Source organism: Elaeis guineensis, chromosome 4, assembly GCF_000442705.2.
Source record: "Elaeis guineensis isolate ETL-2024a chromosome 4, EG11, whole genome shotgun sequence".
In the NCBI taxonomy this organism is placed as follows: domain Eukaryota; kingdom Viridiplantae; phylum Streptophyta; class Magnoliopsida; order Arecales; family Arecaceae; genus Elaeis; species Elaeis guineensis.
The window spans coordinates 119,432,940-119,447,935 of NC_025996.2; the positions used below are offsets into that span (position 1 = coordinate 119,432,940).

Here is a 14,996-nt window from a genome sequence, read left to right on the forward strand (position 1 = left end):
ATTTAAGATCAAAATGAAAAATTAAGATTTACATAATTTTTTTTAGTGAACGATAAATAAGTAAACAAATATATTTGGAAATTGGAAGGCATCAATGCAAAAATTCACAATAGATAAGAAAAAAAAAAGGAAATTCTTTTGGGGGAAGCACGTGTATTGCACATGATAGAATATAAACCAATAACCATGGATGTTTTCCTTAAAATAATAATAATAATAATAATAATAATAATAATAATAATAATAATAATAATAATAATAATAATAATAATAATAATAATAATAATAAACAGGGGATGGTCTTGCCCCTCTAGGGTTTTACGCTTGAAGAAGTACGAGGGGGCAATGGCGGAAGAGAAGGAACAACGAGGCTTATGTCCATTAAAGGAGGAGGAGGAGGACGATAAAGGGCATAGAGAGAAGGGAGAGGGCCTGACGCCATGGGAGCAGCACTCGGCGGTGATCAGCCTCCCCCGCTACGACTACGCGGCCCCCTCTGCGCTTCTCGAGAGCTCCCATTCCGGGTTTCTCATCACCTGCCCCATCAGTTAAACCTCCCTCTTTATCTCTCTCTCGATTATCGTCTGGAAATCTATGGATGAAATGCTAAGGAGATCTCGTTTCTGCCCATGGATTATTCTACATTACTATGATTGTTTGAATTCGGAAATTTTGTATTTTCTACTTATTTACATGAACTGGGTTTTTTTTTGTTTTTTAATGGAATGTTCGTTGGACTGTAGAGCTCAGTGTAGTTTAATTATGCTGCTGTGGTAGTGAGTTGGTTATCCATAGTCATCTAAAATAACAAAAATTCGAAACCAAGACTTCCGGTCATATTAAAAATGAAAGATATAGGAAGATGATGAATGGAGATACATAGACGACAATCATAATATATTTTCTCTTGAGTTGCACTCTCTGCCTGTACAATCACATGACTACTTATGTTGATCTAATGACATTCTCCACCAAGACTTTGTCGATAAACTCTGGGTTTTGTTGGCCAAACATGACATCTAGAATTACTTTTGATTTTCTTGTCATGTTTGGTCAAGCCTATTCAGTTTTTTTGGGCTCATACAAGATCATTAGCCAAGTTGGAGAGCAGGATTGAGGTTTATGACCCAGAGCTGTCAAGCATATCTATTTTTAGGGGATAGATTTGGTTAAGATTGAGTAATGTTGGCCTTTTCTTAAAATATGGCTTAAAATATGATCATAGATATATGGCTTTCATGTAAATTTAGTGCATTAGATCTCTCACCTCTGAGATAAACGGGAACAAGCCTTAAGTTTAATTATTATACTAAAGAGCTGCCACTCTCTGGTCATCCTCTCCTAAACACATCAATGTCATCTATCCTCATCTCCTGTTTCTCCAACCCCTTCTACTCATCTTCAGTATTCTAAACTCTCCTATTGTTTCTTGCCATCCCCCTCATCCTTGGTATCCTCAACTACTCCTCTCCTCTCCCTATCCTCTCATTTTTCTTCCTCCAATCCTTTTTCTTCCCGCGTTATCTGTTCGGCATTGGGAGACCTCTTGCACCTAATCATCCAGTGGCTGTTGGCCATTGCTGCCCGGCCATCACAGCACATTCAACACACCTGGGAGCAACCATGCCCCTCCATGGAATACTTGGTTGGAGCCTCACTAATCGGATGGACCATAATTACTGCCACTTGACCATTGGGATGCCCTATCATTGGGTTGCACATTGACTGCATCAATAAGCTTTACCAACTCTTTCCCATTCAAGTTGTTCAATCCTCAATCATCTTTGGGGAAAAAGAAGTTAATTTTTTTGACCCTTCAACTAGTTTGCGTCAGTCTTGTCTGATCCACTTGCTGGTCAAGCTTGTGTTCAGGTCAAGATCTCTTTGACTTGATGCCAGAGCCTGACACAACTTGAACTTAACATGACCCAATCTGTTATTGCCCCTATTGTGGATTTATTTTGAGAGGAATTCAATGGTCTCAAATCACTTGTAAAAGTTATGTTAGCACGAAGACATGTATTTCTTTATCAGTTGCATGAATTTACACCTTTTCAGATTTTTGAGTCTTTCCATAATTCTACAAGGGAAAACACATTAAGTAGGAGGAATGAAGAAAGGACAAAAGTGGAAGGGCTGATTTTTTTTTTCCTTGTGCAAAAGGTGGGAATCTTGATTTGACATCAGGCATTGTCTTCCTTGAAAAATCCTTAATGGGAGATTATCTTCCATAAAGTGGCTGGCCTTTCTGTTTCTCCCCCTTTTCATATAATTTCCTTTTTGCTCCCTGAGAAACTATCTCAGCCATTGAACAAGATTTGAATATCTGCTTTTGTGACTTTCTTCCATCAAAGAGTTAAGGTGCTGCCATGTGCTAATTTATTAAATTTGCAAAATGCTCAACCAATATATTCATTATAATCAGGAACTCAGGTTACTTAAACGAATCTTGGTAGGTGGGAGCCTCGTGGGCTGCCTTTTTTAGAAAATCTAGAGAATTGTGTGATCCATCAAACTCTAGAAATGCTGAAGATGCACCTGTTGTCAGTCTGCTGTGATTAGGGCTGTGGACATTTCTTTCTATGCCTAGTGTAAGCATAAAGGGCCTCCTGATGATCATTGTATCCTTGTCTATTTGACAATGATGTGGAATGATGCTATGATTGCAAACTATTATGAATAGAGAGGCAATGTAACTTTGATAATCGAAGTTTATGAATTAATCTGGTCAAAATGATTAGGAGTAAAATCGTTGAATTTACAAATAAGCACATTGAGATATGCAAGATAAATGACAAATTTTGTTTTGGAAAATGGATGATTCTCGGCCTTGAGATATTCTTTTAATGCCAACGTCTGATTTAAAGGTTAGAGTTTTGGTATGTATTGCTATCACAAGGGAGATGATCACCTTTGGACTAGCTTGTGAATTGCTTGTATAGGGAAGATGAACAATTTATGCCAAACTTTGAAATTGAGGGTGGCTGCTTCCTCTTGGATGCATTTTTGTGAACAAAGAGGAGTTATGAAATCATCAATTTCTATGTTGCAGCTTCTCATGGGAGTTCTAGATTGATTGTACTTGTGATGTGGTTCTTGTTGTGTCATGCTAGTTCTTGAGTTTAGTAATATGATCATACAGGTTTTTGGTGTTGTTATAGTGGAGGAAAACTATGAAAGAACATGATTTAGTAAAATAACAGTATTTTGATTAATAATTTAGCAAAGACTAGAAAATTTGGAAACTTTCTTATATTTTGCAAATATCTTGAATTATTTTTAAAACTCACAAAAGTTTTAAAATTAATTTTTAGTTGGTCACATTAAGTCATGTAAATCTAAAGAAAAAAATTTAGGTAAAACTTTAAGAGTAATTTGTGAGGTTTGGGAATAAGTTATTAGTTCACTGCTGAAAGAATCTTGTTGCTAGATTTTGGGATTGCTAAAAGCTGGGCAATGGGAGGTTGTAGAACTGAGGATTAATGTTGTGTAGAATGACACCAATAGAATTTGTGGGTTAATTGTTCTCATAGGAAAAAATCAATTTCATAAGTCATAGTATGTCTTTATTGGATGTTGAACTCATGCTTTCTCTCCATTTTCATACATGTAAAATTAAGATGTTCTTTTTTTCGTAGATATGTGCCTGCAAATATGTATTGCAAACTCTTATTTATCCTTTGGGATTTTTGGCTTTTAATATGCTTGCATGCTTTTCTTATTTTAATCTCCCTGAGTTATGGGCCCCTTTTGATGAACAAATTATTCTATTGTTTATTATCACTTTTCTTCTGCTTAGTATTTTAAGAAGATAATCTATTTCTTTTCTTTCTAGAACGTGAGAAAAGTGCAACAAAGGAAGCTATCTCCCTTCTTGAAGAGGTTATAACTAAAACTCCTTACCTCTTTCATGCATTAGATTAGTGCATATGCTTGTTGTACAATGGATCAGTGATGGTATGCTATACATGCAGAAAATAAGCAAAGTGCCCAAATTGATAACTGATTTATAATATTTTGTGATCACTAGCATTTATTGATGAAAGGTTTAATTCTACAGTTAGAGCAAAATCTGCTGAAAAGTTAAAGGGATGTTTTGTGTTTACAAAATAAAGCTACTACCAAAATATATGAAGTTCATGATATTTTAATTTTGAATCAGATTGCCTATACAAAGGCTCCCTGGTAGCGTGACTGCTGTTACATTCATCCTTTGTTTGAACCATTGAATCTATTAATGTCATGTGAAGTAGTTTTTAGCTCACCAATCTATAGAGATTTCTAATGCATTTAGTTTATTATCAGGGATATCCTTTTGTAACATGTACTCAACTAATGTTTGTGAACCCTATCAATTGATAACCAAGTATAACAAATAAATCCTCTCATGTCCTGAATTTAATTCAAATATAGTAAACTTTCTCATGCTTAAGATGCAGATATTTGGCAAGAACATTTTCTATTGTTCACATCATGTTTCTTACAAAAGCCAATGAGATTATATTGCTTGAATCTTTTTTCTTGCTATCAAGGCATTATGTTTTTGAAATGAACAGAGAATGGACCATGCTCTTGCAATTAATAAATAAGAAAGTGAGGAGCAAAGAGGCAGAAAGGAGGTTGAACCTTGCAAAAGAATTTGCGTCAGATGCATATGAAATTGATAATACTGCACTTTACTTTAGATATGGTCCAATGCATGAGATTAATCCAAGATTCATATCTGGTCAAGGGTCAGAATTATTCTACTACGTGCTACCTCGGTTAAAATAAGAATTTGCACGGGTGATGGAGGTTCTGAACTGATTAATATCTTTTATGTTTTATGATGTAAGATCCTTTAACAATCTGAAGAAAAGATCATCATCATTCCAAGTATTACTGTTTGGAATAGTAACACTAAGAACCATGGTTGGGACCCTGTTGACCATAGATTTGGTTATATGTTAGCAATGTGGCAGCAAACATATTTTGCCTTTAGATAGCAAAAACACACTTGCTGTTCAGCAGTATCTAGCATAATCATCACCTTTTTTATAGAAAAATCTTTGTACCCTTTTTGGTTACTTAAGATATTTGGTCAATTGAAACAAATGCGATCTTAAAAGAATAATAGGGATTGCAAAAGTTATAATGTGAAAAATGGGTTAAGTTTTAAAGCAAAAGGTAAATGAGTTTGGGCATGAGGTGCTTCAAGTTTAGGATTTTGTTGAGAATAAGTTGGTGGATGTGGCTAAGTGGGAGAAAGGGGAGTGGCAATGGGGGTGGTTTTTTGGAAAGACAATTTTGGAACTATCATAATGTAGGTGAAGGCAAGTAGTAGAGAAGGTCGAGTATGTTGCATGTAATATTCGGTAAAGATTTCTAAATGAATTAGGAGTTTTAAGGATAAAGATGTTCATGGAAAATGGGCAATGACGAGAGTCATGTGGTGATTTGAGTTCTTGCTTGCAATAGGTCAATAGGCATTTTGTATTTGCTTTATGCATGGCACATTTTGCTTCCTTTAAAAGTGATCGTATTGCTTATCATGATGTGGAGTAAAGGTTCGAGAGATGAACTCAAGAAGGTTATTTTTTTTGTTTGTCAATGCCATCATTTTCTTCATCATCACACTTTGAGAAAAGCTCCTTTATTTGAAACACTTTTTTTTAATGCTTAAGGCTTAAACTTTTGCATGATAATGACTTAAGACAATACTCCTTGTAATTGTCTTTAGACATCAGGATGGTACTATTGGCATCACCCCTTGTTTTTGCTTTGCATGAAGGATTAATCTATTCAAGGAACATTTACTTTCCTCTTTGGTGTTTATTGGTTGATTCTTTAAAACTAGGTATCTGGGATTTCTAGGGGTGTGGGTTCTCTCAAATAAGATTGGAGGGTTGTGCACTAATATTCAATGAGCTCATATGACAAAGGAAACTTCTTAAAGAATTAATGACAAAAACTTTTTAAAAGCTATAGAAGGAAAGCGGTGGGAGCTAAAAAAAGATTTAATGGAAGGAATCATGAAATTATGCTGCTTATAGTTTAAAACAAGGTTTGAAATCTTGTGGGACAAAGGTGTCTTGGTATCTCTATGCAACAGAATGCCCCATTATCCTGTCCTATCTCGGCAGCTGTCCCGATCATGCATCCCGGTAGATATCCTCCATATCTCTTCTTTTTTTTTTTTCTTTTTTTTCTTTCTTTCTTTTGCTTTCCTTCTTTTCTTTCTTTTTCCTCGACCTTTCTTTCTTTCTTTTCTTTTTTCTTTCTTTTTCTTATCCTTTCCTTTTTTCTTTCTTTTTCTTATCCTTTCCTTTTTTCTTTTTTCCTTTTTCTTCTTCTTCTTCCTCTTTCCTTGCTTCCTTCTTTCCTTTCTTGCCTTTTCTTCTCAACTCCTCTCTCTTTCATTTTTATTCTTCTTCTTTCCTTTTATTTTTTACCTTTCATCTTCCTTTCTTGCTTTTCTTTTTCTTCTTTTCTCCCTACATAGATGGGTTTCAGAGTCTTGATCTTGTTTCGGTCTCATTTTTTCTCATAGGAATGGAATGGGACAATCGGGATGGCCCCTATCCCGTTGGGACGTAAAATCTTGGTTCCAAATGATCAGGAGTTCGGAGTGAGGGATAGAGCTTTGGTGTGACAATTTTACTCGATACTTCAATTTCTGAAAATTCTGGATGGCTGATCTCCAAGTAAATGTTGTGGGAAACTAGGACTAGTCTATTTAACAATCAATTATGAAGTTTATAAAAAAGACCATAATCAAGCATTATGGGTGAATCATTATATTGGCTGATTGCCTAGACTTATAAGAGTGTGGCTCTCCCTATTTTCTAACTAGGGACTTTAAAGAGATGAAGATAGAAAGGTAGCATTTAAAGGTTTGTTGAACCAGTGCAAGGGGTTGTACCAGTTGGCGACTAGTTCGGTATGGTACATTCATACCTAACTATGCTAGAGCTTATCGAAACGAGGAGAGGGAAGAGAGAGAGAGGAGAGGAAGAGGGAAAAGGGGGAGGGGAAGAAAGAGAGGGAGGGGGAGAGGGAGGGAGAGAAGAGGAGAGAGAGGGGGGAGAGAGATTAGCTGGATCCATCGATCGATAGTTTTGAGAGCTTTGGATCCGATGATATAGGGATGAGAGAGAGAGAGGGGACTCACTGAATCTTTCTTTGAATTGAGAAGATAGCTTTGATAGGACAAGGGCTTTGAACAAGGGAGAGAGAGATGCCACTTTTAATGCCATTCAATGGGGAGAAGGCTTATCGGCGAGGGCTTCGTGACATAAATGAGGGGGGAGCTACGGTTGTTTGATGAAGAGAGATATGGAGTGGGGGGAGGCTTACCTGTGAGGGTTTTTTGTTTAGAAGAGAGTGGGATCATCGGGCAGGAAGAGAGAGAGTGTGAAGGAGAGAGCCTCAAACTCTCTTGAATCATTGAACTGCAAGGGGGAGGGTTATTAAGCGAACCAAGTGAGAGTGTTGAATTTGCACCATTCTGACTTGGTGTCAGTTCAATTCATTATGGGCCCAAACTATCTAGTTTGGGTCGGTATGGCAATCACTTGGTAGAATGATTTGGTAAATGGTGAGAAAGATAAGTGTCAATACTAATAAGACTTTTTGTCTATCTCATCTTATCGCCTTGATAGGTTAGTCTTAGTCAAAACATAGATACTGTCTACCAACAACAAAATATAAAATGATGTTTAACTATTGTTAGGTCCCCGAAAGTGAGAGAATAATTTAAATTTCTCTTTCCCTCATGATATTTATTTGCAGTTTATCGCCTTCTTTTTTATCCCCAAATGGTCCTTAGGTTGATTAGTCAATGTATAAACCTTAGCCCCTATGATTTGCAGCCGTGAGGACACTAAATCACATGATGATACTATTACAAAAAAAAATTTTATATCCAAGGACTTTCACAAATGATTCATATATAATAAATGTGAGTATTGTATTTGAAAACATGATAAAATAAATTAATGATACCTAGATCCATGTTTTACACCTCTAATCATGTTTGTATCCTCATTCAGAAATGTCTCACGTGAATTCCTTGTAATGCAACCTAACCTTGATTGTAGTCAGTCTCTATGACCAAGCATGTTCCCGACTATGGTACTATGGGATATATAAGAGTTTAGTCCTGAAATATTTTCCTTTAATCGGCATTTCTCATTCTAATGATGGTTCTGTATGATGGATTCAAAATTTGACTAGTTAAACATGAAACATACCTATGTCTTGGTACAAAATCTCCACTAAAATGGTTGGAGAAATAACCATTTAAGTTTTAGCAGACACTCTACATTGTGGAAGCCATGTGAGTGCAATGCCCATGTTTACGTATGGCCGTGAATAAGTTTAACATGTTTGGAATAATGCCATCTTCTCATATGTTAAACCTAAAATGAACAATTGGATATTCTATAAGAGATATTTATGGATTCTATTCAAACTCAATGTCCAAAACTTATGAGCTTCTAAAAGAAGAAATGTTTCTGAAATATGTCATATAATCTTGTCCAAAAACATCATATAGCTTTATGGCATGCACAAACTTCAACGAGAGTGCCAACACTTATGGAAAGTTGGACATGGTGCAAAGTTTGTGGCGCTTTCCAACTTAGATAAGCCATAAGTATCAGCATTTAGCATGAATTTTTGGAGTGTCAGAGAATACCTTATTGCATGGGATGGACTATAGTTCCCAGTTGTTTTAAGGGTTATGCAATATCAATGTAAGCTGTCCAAACTCTTCTAGTGAAGTGCTACACCTTTTTTTTCATTTATGTTATAAATTATTGTGGCATGACTAGAGGCTTTTTTTTTTCTTTCGAAAATGTGCTGTTTGTTGACTTAGCTTAGTTGTGAATGTATTTTGAAATATTCTCACCTTTTGGCTGAACGCTAATCCCTTCAATCCTTTAAACTGTTATTAAAGCCAGATATGTGTGGCTGCACATCTGGGAATATGGATTTGTAGAACATTGTCTCTCAATTGGAAGTGAAAAAATGTCCACATCTAGTCTAGACCTTCATCAATAAGTGGTTTGATTCCTTGACTTACAATTGGTATAAACTAAGGCATAGGCCCTCCACTCCATCACTTAAAAATTGACTAATTCTAATGGACCATCCAAGGTCTTCAATGAGGATCCTCCACCTTAGACCCTCTAAAACAGGAAAAAAAAAAAAACTTACTGCCATTCTGAAAACAGCAATCTGACCTCAATCTTGTCTCCTGCCAATGTTGGATTATTGACCTCCTTCTCCTCTACTTGTGTAATTTTTTTCTGGTACAACACCACAAGGTTTGAGGCAATGTTGCATGGACACATGACGCAGTTCTCAAGTGTCCAAGTGTCATGGAAATCTCCTAAAATCAGACAATGAAACATGTGTATATTTTATATATGTGTAAATATATATTGGCGTATGAAAGGTTTTAAAAAAGCGATTCATATCAGCTCATATGGGACATATACTAATGACCCAGTATAGCACCATTTTTGTACAGGGCCTCAGTACACCCAACATACTGACATGATACAGTATGATGCTGACTCCAACAATGTGCATGTGTTGGTATGGGAGTGTGCTGTTATCATACCAATTCATACTGGTAAGGTATTGGTATAGGATTTGGTGCCAAGACTTAAAACATTGGATGCATGCATATAATGAATACCAAGCTAGACCTATGCACCTTCTTCTCATAAAATTTGACAAAATGGCTGCTAATTGTTATGTTAGAATTAGGCATTGCCCTAAAAGTAGGTGCATAATGGTGATGGCATCATATTTTTATAGTACAATGTCAAGCTGTGTCATTAAGCTTGTCTAGTGTCCAACATGTTAGAAAACCCAAACTTTGGAGTATCCATGTACCACTAGTCTAAGGGCCACTTTGATAATCTTGTCCTTTATAAAAGGCAAAGCTTTCATCCTTCTACTTTCTATCCTTGATGTTCTTTCATCCTGTTTTATCTAAATTACTACCTCTCATCTCTTCATCATAAAGAACTTCAAAGGTTCAATAACTTTAATGATGTTGAACTTGAATCTACCCTTCCAAAAGTCCTTTTTTATTTCTACAAGATTGTAAAGAACTAAAGATCCTTTCTGTAATGTCAATATCTTTAGCCCTTGATATGTTGTGGTGTGGTAGTTGGGGCTCTAATAGATTTGCGGTCGAGTTAGGCCTGCATGTTTAAAACTTGATGGGTTAAGGGGATGTTTAAGTTCAACTACATTCATATTTGCATGCATAAATTTGAGGTGGTGTTGTTGGGGTAAATATTGGGTAATCATGTACTTATTATCTAGGTTTTAAATTTCATTGGATGAAGGTGTCTCAGTTTCTCCATGGAATGGGATGCTGCATTATCTTGTCTCATCCCGACTGCAGTCCCGGTCATGCATCTCGGTAGATATCCTCTATTTTTCTTCCCTTCTTCTTTCCTTTTTTTTTCTTTTTTCTTTTTTCCTTTCTTCCTTTTTTCTTTCTTTTGCTCTACCTTCCTTTCTTTTCTTTTTTTTCTTTCTTTTTCCTTTCCCTTCCTTTCTTTTTCGATTCATTTTTTCCTTCTTTCTCCGTTCATTTTTTCCTTGCTTCATCCTTCCTTCCTTTCCTTTTTTTTTCTCTTTCTTCTCTCCCTACATGGATGGGTTTCGGAGTCCCGAACCCATCCTGGTCCTATTTTCTCACAAAAATGGGATGGGATAGATGGGACACCCTCCGTCCCATTGACATGTAAAACCTTGTTTGCTATCTTAAGCCTCTCCTTATATTTCTTATGGTATCTGTTCATAAAAATTATTTTGAACCAGACAAAACTATGGATAGTGAAACCAAAGATACCATAATGAGGATAGTATGATCCTAGAAACCAGCTCAGCTCAAATAGATTCACATACCTACTCTTCATATATCTTTATTTGTTTCGATAAAACTGTGAATAAGTATGTTTGCTGATACTTTGCTTTCTAATTCTAATGCAACTTTATAAAACCATGGGACCAAAAGATGAATAAAGATATCATACATTGAAGGTACACCACCAATATCTTATTAGAATCATTATAAGCATCATTAGATTATGGTTAGTGTTGGAAATACATGTAAGTAGATTATGTAGTCCTTTATTTTAAGCTCTAAGTTTTGCTTCTTGTAGGGTTACATGGGTTTTTATTCAAGGTAGGCTTATGGATTTGCCATCTGTGATAAAACACATTTGCAACATGATTCACTTGGTTCAGAAACAACAGATCTTATCAAACCAAAAAACTGCTTGAGATTAAATTTGCTAGAAGCAAAAGAATTGCTTAATTAAAAGACAAAGCCTAAACATTGGGATAAAACACCATATGAGTTTCCCATAACATTCACATAAACTTATCTAATTTTTATGCAATACATGATCTATGCTTACAACTATAACATTTGTCTTTTTTCTTTTTTTATCGGGAACAAACATATGTTTGCCACAAGTTTCAGAGTCTCTTTGGTTGGCATATTTTACTAAATGTGATTTATGATAAAGATAAACAAAAAATGAAACAAAATATTATTTAGTTGTCTTCCATGGAACCTATTTTACCTTCAGAACCTGAAAAATGAATCTAATGAAGACAGGTCTACTGTGTTTCATAAAACCTGTTCTATAGATAATTGTGTAAAAATGATTCTCTATTTTAGAGAAACTAACAAGCAACCAAACAGTCCCTTATCTTTATTAAAAACTTGCCTTATATGAGCTATAGGGTGTAGCAGTGTAGCTGGTGGTTATGTTGGTTAGGAGTGCCTTTGTATTGTTTATTGAAGCTAGTCTTGAGTCCATTATTTTTGTAGCCTAGGTTGTTTATTTGTTATCTGATGACTTAAGATTTACAATTTCTTCTTTCATGCAAACTGTATAATTGCATCTTAAATTCTAGGGGACAAAACTGCTATATAAATGAAAGTTGGACCTTTTGTAGTTGTTTTATGATTGTGGTATACAATTTGTCCATCTCCTCTCTTTTCATTTTTCTTCTTTTACGCCCAATGTGAGGCAATTGCTTCATGGATAACATGGTGTTGGGAATTTCCAGCCAAAAAATTGGCATTCTGAATAAAAGGTTGCTTCTTTTTTGTAAACTGCTTATGATGACAAAATTGAGAAAAAGATATATATGTACATGCATACACATATGTAGAAAAACAAGCAAGGTGAACTGCTAAAGATTTAAAAAATAAACAAGATGCCTAGCATAGGATCTAGGTTTCTTGTTCTTAGATCTAAGAGTTCTGTCACATGCTTTCATCTAGTTAATGCGCCAACTTGGCTCCCAAGGTACAACCACCTTTTATCTAGTGACTCCTCCAATAGGCATGTCCTAGTGGAGCAAAACATGATCCAAATGCTCCATCAAATATTAAGGAGAGGAAGTGACTCAAAATTTTTATCGAATGATCGCTGAAGAATGTCATCAAGGCTGGTAACTGAGAAAAGAGTAAACAAAAACAATAAGGGAGAATTGGCTTGATAATTAGTAGAGGTGGTGGAGAAGTTATTTTTCAATCCAAGCTTGCAGCCCTCATATACAGAGACTCCATGGACTCTGCAATGCACTTTGAGCTGCTTTTCATTTGGCTCCAATGGGCAATAGCCTAGTTGGCATCAACATGCCACAACTACTAGCTGCATGACACTGGAAACCATCATTACTTGGACATATTGCATGAGCATCAAAGTATCCAAGCGACCAGAAGAACCCAACACAAGAACCTTTTAGAAGCTAGACAAGAGAATGCATCCATATCTTATGTATTTATGTTTAATTATGTTTTAATGGATGCAATAATGAATGGTGAGTTCCATTGTTCCTTAAGTTTATAAAAAAATTATGCTTCATGACTCCATAAGCCATAATCAATGTTGTCAAATCGGGATTCGACTCGTGAATTGCCTATGCCTTAACTCGAATCGCGAATCGAATCATAAGATTCAATAACAAAAAGCACAATCAAAATGTATACCAATCTATTAGTCAATGAATACTCAAAAAGATGTCCAAAAAATATAGATAAGTTTAAAATACTAAGTTCAAAACATAAATTAAAAGTAAACATGAAGTATTACTAATTCACTATTCACTCAAAAAATTAAATAAAATCTTCAGTCATCATAATCATCCCCAAGGCTAATGTCGTCTCTCCTTTTTCTTGTCTTTTTTGTTGTCTCATCTCAAGTTGAATATTGTACTTGACAAACACCAAGGCATTCAATCTTTGTTGCTCCAAATGGTTCCTTTTTTGGAATAAATATGTTCAAATGTGCTCCAATTTCTTTCACATCCAGTGGCACTACAAGGAAGACTTAGTACTCGAATTGCTAGCCTTTGAAGTTCTTTGCACTGTTCTCCAAAACTCTCCCACCATAGAGCTGGACAAATAAAATAAGATAAATTAAATTTAAATTAGACAAGTAAAAATAAATTCATAAAATTAAAATTATAATTACTTAGTTTTTTATTTCTTGTTGGTACCGCCATGTCCATCCCAAATAAACCTTCGGCCTTCTTAAATTTTTCAAGTTGTGAATCAATGATGACTCTTGTTTCAACATCTGGATACATCTTCTCAATTGTCTTGAACAATCCAATTTTTACTTCAGCATCGGTATTAAAATTAGGATCATATTGAAACCTAAAGGTTAAGAATAAAAAAATAAATTTAAATTTAAAATAATAAAATTTATTAATGAAATAATATAAATTAAAAAAAGTGTGACTTGGGATTAAGATAATATGCTGTCACATGGAGTGGTCTATGGAGTTGCAAATCCCAACCAATGTCAATTATCTCCCAAATCTGATCATACCTCTTCTTAACATTGTTGAAATTTTTGCCAATTAGTTTCTTTGCTCTGTCCATTGCTTTATAAATATAACCCATAGCTGGTTTTGCATCTCCATTAACCAGTCTCAACACTTTTACCAAAGGAAGGACACATTTCAAACAATATTTTGCAGCTTTCTAAAATCTGTTATCACTCAATACAATTTTTTGAACTTTTCTAGCCTCCAATTTGCATGCATAAGTGCTCCTTGACCATTCCTCTGAAGCAAATATAGTCCTTAAAGCAATTTTCCTGTCTAGTATGCTTCTCAAAGTGAGATAGGATGTTGCAAATCTAGTAACCGCCGGTCTTGTCAATTCTTTGTTCTTAGAATATTTTCTAAACAAACTAAGAATCCAAGTATGGCGGTAAATATAAGTTGTAATTTGTCTTGCCTTGCCAAGTGTATTAAAAAAAATTGGAATGTTTTCAATGTCACTAAGTATTAAATCTAAACAATGGGTTGCACATGGAGACCAAAAAAGATGCTTTCTCTTTTCTTCTAAGAGTCTACCCGTGCCAACATAAGCAGAGGCACTATCTGTCACCACTTGAACTACATTTTCCTCTCCAATCTTCTTTACTAAGCTGTCAAGCAATTCAAACAACTTATTTGAATCCTTACTAATATCAGAGGTATCCAATGATTTGAGGAACACTGTCCCACTTAGACTATTCACAAAAAAATTAGTAATAGACCGATTTCTTCCATCAATCCAACCATCGAACATGATTGAATATTTCATTTTTTTCCACTCATCTTAATATTTTATCAAACATTTATTAACATTTTCTATCTCTTTCTTCAAAAAAGTAACTCTAGCTTCATGATAAGAAGGGAGTTTCAATCCTCTCCCATACTCTCCAACAAATTTCATCATTTGAGCAAATAAAGGGCTTTTGACCAAATTGAATGCTAATGCATGTCCATATAGAAATCTACAAATATCTCTAACCATTGATTCTCTTTTTTTTACCATTTCATCCATTGTCTGTTGTTTACATACATTTCTCTTCTCTTTCATCATAAATGAATCCATAGTTCCCTTCCTTATTTTTGCATTTGGCTCGTCCACTTCAAAGCACTCAACATCATCACCCAAATTTTTCTTTATT

General features: G+C 35.2%; 1 protein-coding gene across 4 annotated transcripts in view; it reads left to right on the forward strand.

Annotated features, from left to right (window-relative positions):
• Positions 1–309: 309 nt before the first annotated feature.
• Positions 310–14,996, forward strand: part of LOC105042729 (uncharacterized) — a 33,630-nt gene continuing 18,943 nt past the window's right edge. For all 4 annotated transcript variants that reach the window (XR_002164424.3, XR_002164425.2, XR_012141029.1 and 1 more), the window contains exons 1-2: positions 310–547; positions 3,836–3,882. Coding sequence is in view for 1 of the 4 variants with exons in the window: in XM_010920029.2 (XP_010918331.1) it covers positions 346–547; positions 3,836–3,882 (249 nt within the window). In the remaining 3 variants the exon portion in view is untranslated. The remainder of the gene's footprint in view (positions 548–3,835; positions 3,883–14,996) is intronic.